This window comes from Mus caroli, chromosome 7 (assembly GCF_900094665.2).
Source record: "Mus caroli chromosome 7, CAROLI_EIJ_v1.1, whole genome shotgun sequence".
Taxonomy (NCBI): Eukaryota; Metazoa; Chordata; class Mammalia; order Rodentia; family Muridae; genus Mus; species Mus caroli.
In genome coordinates, this window is record NC_034576.1 from 82,216,263 (window position 1) to 82,222,444 (window position 6,182).

At 41.2% G+C, this 6,182-nt stretch overlaps 1 protein-coding gene across 1 annotated transcript in view; it reads left to right on the plus strand.

The window, feature by feature from the left end:
- The window catches only part of Ticrr (TOPBP1 interacting checkpoint and replication regulator), a 41,104-nt gene that overhangs the window by 4,184 nt on the left and 30,738 nt on the right, over positions 1-6,182 (plus strand). The window contains exons 2-4 of the mRNA XM_021167048.1: positions 1,523-1,799; positions 3,682-3,920; positions 5,484-5,718. Of these exons, the coding sequence (XP_021022707.1) occupies positions 1,523-1,799; positions 3,682-3,920; positions 5,484-5,718 (751 nt within the window). The remainder of the gene's footprint in view (positions 1-1,522; positions 1,800-3,681; positions 3,921-5,483; positions 5,719-6,182) is intronic.

A 6,182-nucleotide genomic window follows, 5' to 3' on the forward strand; every position in this document is an offset into this window, starting at 1 on the left:
CCTGGAACTCACTCTGTAGACCAGGCTGGCCTCGAACTCATAAATCCACCTGCCCCCGACTTCCAAGTGCTGGGATTAAAGGCGTGCGCCACCACGCCCGGCGAGTTCATCAGTCTTAAGGGAACTAGAAGACACTGTGTCTCAACCATTCTTTGTCACTCAGAGGTGGCACAACAAGTTTGTTGAAAAATGCTGCTTGAATATCAGCATTCTCTGAGTGAAGCAAAGAGGCAATGCTTTAACAGAGCAGGATTTGCCATTGATAGAGAAGTATAATAAGCACCCAGCTGGTAAAGAGGCACAGGAGGTGCAACGGGAAAGGCTGTCCATGTTATACGTTCCCATAAGGTAAAATGCGACACGTGTAAGACAAGCTTTACAGTTCCCATAAGGTGGGATGGCTGATGGAGAAGTTGCTGAGTTTGGTTTTAAAGGGCTTTATGGCAATGCTAGAGTTACTTCATCCCAGGAGCAGGAAGCATAAAGGCCAGCTTGATGAGATCTGGATGAGCACACTTGAGTCATAGAGGCGGGAGTTAGACGCAGGACACAGCCTTGGTTATCTGTGTAAGAGTTCGTCAAGGCCAGGTGTGTGCTCTTAATCCCAACACTTTGGAAGCTCAGGCAGGAGGACCTTGAGTTTAGGCCCCTTTGGACTATATAGAGAGACCCTGACTTGAATTAGCCTAAATAAATTAATATTGATTAATTTAAAAGTTTAGTTGAACCTAATGGTGTAGGCCTGTAGTCTTTCCTGTTTTCGAGGCAGATGGATGGAAAGTTCAGATCCTTCCTGCTTTATATAGTTAGTGAGTTCAAGTCTAGCCTGGGTAACTTGATGAGGCCTTGTTTAAAATGAAAAGTAGCTGGGCTGCAGAGATGGCTCGAGGATAAGGATGATTGCTATCCTTCCCTGAGTTCAGGTTCCAGCACCCACGTAAGGCAGCTAATAACTGTATATAATAGTAGCTGGCCTCTGAGGACACCCACATACACTGCATATAGGTATTACATATAAATAAAAATGAAGTCTTTTAGAACATGAAAAGTAGTAGAAAGTGGACTAATTTTTAAAAAGCCAAGTCCTATACTCATTTGTGTATCATGTGTAGGAGGGCAGAAGACAACAGGGTGTCGTTCCTCAAGTGGAACTCACCAAGAAGGTTAGCCAGCCAGAGCATATGAAGGATACATCTGTCTGTTTCTCAGTGCTAGGATTATAAACATGTGTCCCTGTGCTTGGCTTTTTTACGTGGGTTCTAGGGTTTGAATTCAGGCCCTGTGCTTATAAGTAAGCACTTGATTGATAGTCATCTCCCTAGTATTCCATTTTCTTGAAGGCATAGTATTTGGTAATTATGTTCTTAAGCTATGTAGTAATAGATACTGGGAGTTATTTGTACTTAGGTCAACAGGTACATTAATTATATAACTTGACCCTTTAATAATTTTTGTCTTATTTCCTCTAGTGTATTCATAAACGCATTTATAACTAATGTGTTTCTTTGTCGTGTTTATTTAGTTGTGGGCTTCCCCAGACCATGTTGGATACTGGACAGTGTGTGAGCTGCTCCACCATGGAGGAGGCACCATCTTGCCAGCTGAAACTTGGAGCCTGGGTTTTACTAAAGCCAGAGAAACAGTGCTGCCATGTGGTGGCGAGCTGTCACACAAACCTCGCCCCTCCCCGTGGATCTCAGCTCTGCCAATAGATGCCACTGTAAACTGTTTGCTGTATAATTCTGAGTATGAAGCCTCATTTCCACGAATTGAAGGAACACTATTTCTCCCTGTTCAAGGTAAGCAAATAAGTATTTTTTAAAAAATATGTATTTAATGTTGTATGAGCATCCTGTTGCTGACACACCAGAAAGAGGGCATCAGATTCAATTACAGATGGTTATAAGCCACCAATGTGGTTGCTGGGAATTGAACTCAGGACCTCTGGAAGAGCAGACAGTGTGCTCTTAACCACTGAGCCATCTCTCCAGCCCGTATTTTTTTTTTTTTTTTAAAGATTTATTTATTAGTATAAGTTCACTGTAGCTGTCTTCAAACGCACCAGAAGAGGGTATCAGATCTCATTATGGGTGGTTGTGAGCCACCATGTGGTTGCTGGGATTTGAACTCAGTACCTTTGGAAGAGCAATCGGTGCTCTTACCCACTGAACCATCTCACCAGCCCCGTATTTTTTTTTTTAAATCTTACTTTTTTTCTTTAAGGCATACTTCCAATTTCTTTAGCATTTCCTATAGCCTGATTGGTTATAATTGAAAAGATTAAAAGATCTGTAAGCAAAATCAGACACCAAGCCTGAACTGTGGTGCAACTGCCAGTGCATGTGTTAAAAGGGGGCGGGGGGGGGGCATGACGACAATGATTACAGAGGATTTTTCAGTCCTACCAAAAGAGGAGTAATATTGGTCAAATACCCAAGGACATGGGTATTAGGATATCATTGCCTTGTAGAAGAAATTGATAAGTTAGAGATCATATAGAAAGAGAATGATTTCAGAAGAAAGAAATTAAAACCCCCAAATGATAGTTGCTACCAGGAAAAGCCAACATCTTCACAAATTTGTTTGCCATGATTGCTACATGTGAAGCTCATTTCTGAGTAAATCATATGTTCACATGGAAATACTGTATAGAGATGTATACTTTAAACTATGTTGTAATTATGAGCCTCTTAAGGATTTTTAGGTTTGATGTTTTCTGTGTTGTTCTGTTTTATAAGGTCTCAAGCTGGCTTTAGATTCACTAGCTTTGAACTTCTGGTCATTTTGCCTCCACCTCTCAAGTGGTGGGCTTACAGGTGTATGATTCAAGAGTTGGCCAGTTTAAGAGTAGTTTGGGGCCTGGTCTTAACTCTTCCAGAGGTCCTGAGTTCAATTCCCAGTGACCACATGGTGGCTCACAATCATCTGTAAAGGGATCTGATGCCCTCTTCTGGGATGCAGACAGAGTACTCATACATTAAAAACAAAAACCCCTCTAACTCCAGGAGATCCCATGTCCTCTTCTGTCCTTCAAGGGCACTAGGCACTCATGTGGCACATATACATATACACAACATATATTAACACTCATACACATAAAAGGAAAAAATTTTAAAGAGTGCTTTTATTTGAGTAATTTTCCATTCATCTTTAGAATATATCCTTTTCATAATATATAATACACTGGCTTCTACAGGATTATTTTTCTCATGGGTACCTTGGTATTTAGCTATGAGCCTACATACTACACAGTTACCTACTACTGAACCATCCCTAATCTTGCCAAAGTAGGTATTATTTCAGTTTTGCTTTTGAGTCTTTTCTGAGACAGGATCTCTGTATGTAGCCTAGATTGGCCTGGGCCACACTCATCTTCCCACCTAGGCACCCGGGTGCTATGACTATGGACATTTACCACCACACCAATCAGAGACTTACTTTTTGTTAGTACTACTTGAGTACATATTTCCAAATCATGATTGAGAAGTTCTTATACTGTACCCATGTATATAATGCCTAATGAATCTTCTCTGATAGCTTGCAGACTAAGGGTTGATATGAATTGAGTGGTAGACAGTACCCACTGTCTGTACTGGAAACCTTGTTTCTTTCGTTCTTACTCTGACATCTCTTCTAGAAACTTTCATATTCTAGAATTTTAATACTCTCTATTTCTAACAGGCAAAGAAATTGAAGAAACATGGGCAATCTCCCTAGAGCCTTTAGCCATGCATCAGAGACATTTTCAAAAGCCAGTCAGAATTGTCCTAAGAGGCTCAGTGGCACAGTGGTCTCTCCCAGTGAGTAGTGCTTTAGGAACTGACAGCTGGATGCTACAAAGTCCAGAGGAACACAAGTCAACTCAAAGGCTGTTGTTTCAGGAGCTGGTAAGCAGGCTGACTGCTGAAGAATTCCATCTGGTAGGTGTCCTCCACATGTTGGGGATCTCTAATAGCACACTGGTGAGATGGGATATACTTGTTCACAAAATGCTAAGGATCACCTTCCTAATACAATCTCACTAAAACTAGTGGTAGTTTTCAGATAATACTGTTTTCATTGAAGCATATGAAAATGATTATTGGGCTGGCGAGATGGCTCAGTGGTTAAGAGTGCCGACTGCTCTTCCAAAGGTCCCGAGTTTAAATCCCAGCAACCAGATGGTGGCTTACAACCATCCATAACGAAATCTGATGCCCTCTTCTGGAGTGTCTGAAGACAGCTACAGTGTACTTACATATAATAAATAAATAAATCTTTAAAAAAAAAAGAAGATGATTATTAGTAAAGAAACGATTTGTAAAATTGCATAGACCATGTATCCAATTAAGTTAAAGACTCTGAATTTACATAGGAGAAAAGTAGTTGGCCAAATAGGATGGTTGTATGAGACTGAAAAGATGAGTGGTTTTTCACTATTTAATAAATATGTGATAATATACTCTGATTTTAATGTATTTAAGAAAAAGCTGTTGCAGTGTAAAAACGGCATAATAGCATAAGATTAGTTACTCAAACTTGGAACTGTCTTCTGAAAAGGAACACAAATACACCCAGCTTTGACTTTAAAATGATGGCTTGTTTGTTTGAGATGGGGTTTCAGCCCTAGCTGGCCTGGAACTTGCTTTGTAGACAAAGCTGGCCCTGAATTCATAGGCCCTGCCCTCCTCTGCCCTTCCAGTGCTAGGATAAATGCTGGATAGGCACCACCCCCAGTTGTGATGGCTGTTTTTAAACTCTTTACCTTTCTTTGCCTTTGTAATCTCAGAAAGTAGATACTTATTCTGGATCCTGTAGCAAAAGATTCCAGAGGAAGATTCTTGTGCTGTCTGGAAACTGTCTTACATGCTCCAGTGAAAAGAACGCCACAATGCATTATTCCTAATATGATACAAACCTTGCTTATACTATGTAGGCAAGGTTGGGGACTCAGGCCATCTAAATTAGGTCTTAGCTCTGGTGCCCAGATGTGAGCCGGCTAAATCCCTTCAGTGGCTTTGTTGCCTCACAGTTAAGTACAGTTGTTCCTAAGTCATGTGTATCTGGTAACCTCTTCCTGCACCAACAGGTGATCTTGAATAAGGAGCTTTTTCCTTGTCTCAGTCCACCCTCTGACGTGGTTGTAAGAGTCAACAAATGTGTAATGGCTATATAGCTGTGCTTGCTTCAGTTGCCATGTACTAGACTTGGAAAAGGTGGATGTGGGTCTCTTTATTATTTTTCCCTCTTGAATAACTCTTGTTTTCCTTCTTTTCTTTTTAAAAACAAATATAGTTGGAAAGATGCAGAGACAGAAAACACCTAGTAAACATCACCAGCAGTGTAAGCTTTTATTTTTACAGGTTGAAACTTAGGGATTATATCTATGATTAGTAAATTCTCTTCTGCCTCTGATAGACAGCTATTATTCAGTCTTCTAGTAGGCCACATTCTTTTAGGCATTTTGACAATAATATTCTCAACTAATTAGCATTTCTTTGTAGGTTGCCAGTGTGGATCCTGGTGAAGGCTGGCCCCCCATCACGGGAATTATTTCCCCATTCTCTGCCAATGCCATGATTCTCACAGTGTTCCGAGCCAAAGAAGCTGAATTTCAAAGCCATTTTCTCCAGACAGCTGCGACTGAAGGTTCCCAGGACACAGCTTCCCTCTTCTCAGATGTTGTAGATAGTGTACTGAATCAGAGTCATAATTTATTTGAAGACCCTGCGTCTTCTGGTAAGTTTCCCACCAGTAATTAACATAGCACAGGGTGGTTTGCAGTCTAGCCTTTTTCATCACGTGTTTAGTGGAATCCCAGGATGTTGTAAGTCAAATAAAACTGAGCTCTATAGAAGCTATCGGCAGTTTAGATGCTAGTTTTAGAAATCCTGAAGGTCTTCGGCTAAAGGCGCTGTGGAACACTTTGAAAAGTGGTAAGATAAAGCCTGGCTCCTAATGTAGCTCATGACTGTAAATGTAGATGGCTAGGACATAAAAGTAGAAGGGAGAGTTCAAAACAATCCAGGGAAAGAGGCTTAAAGAAAAGGGACATGGGGGGCTGGTGAGATGGCTCAGTGGGTAAGAGCACCCGACTGCTCCTCTAAAGGTCCAGAGTTCAAATCCCAGCAACCACATGGTGGCTCACAACCATCCGCAACGAGACCTGGTGCCCTCTTCTGGAGTGTCTGAAGACAGCTACA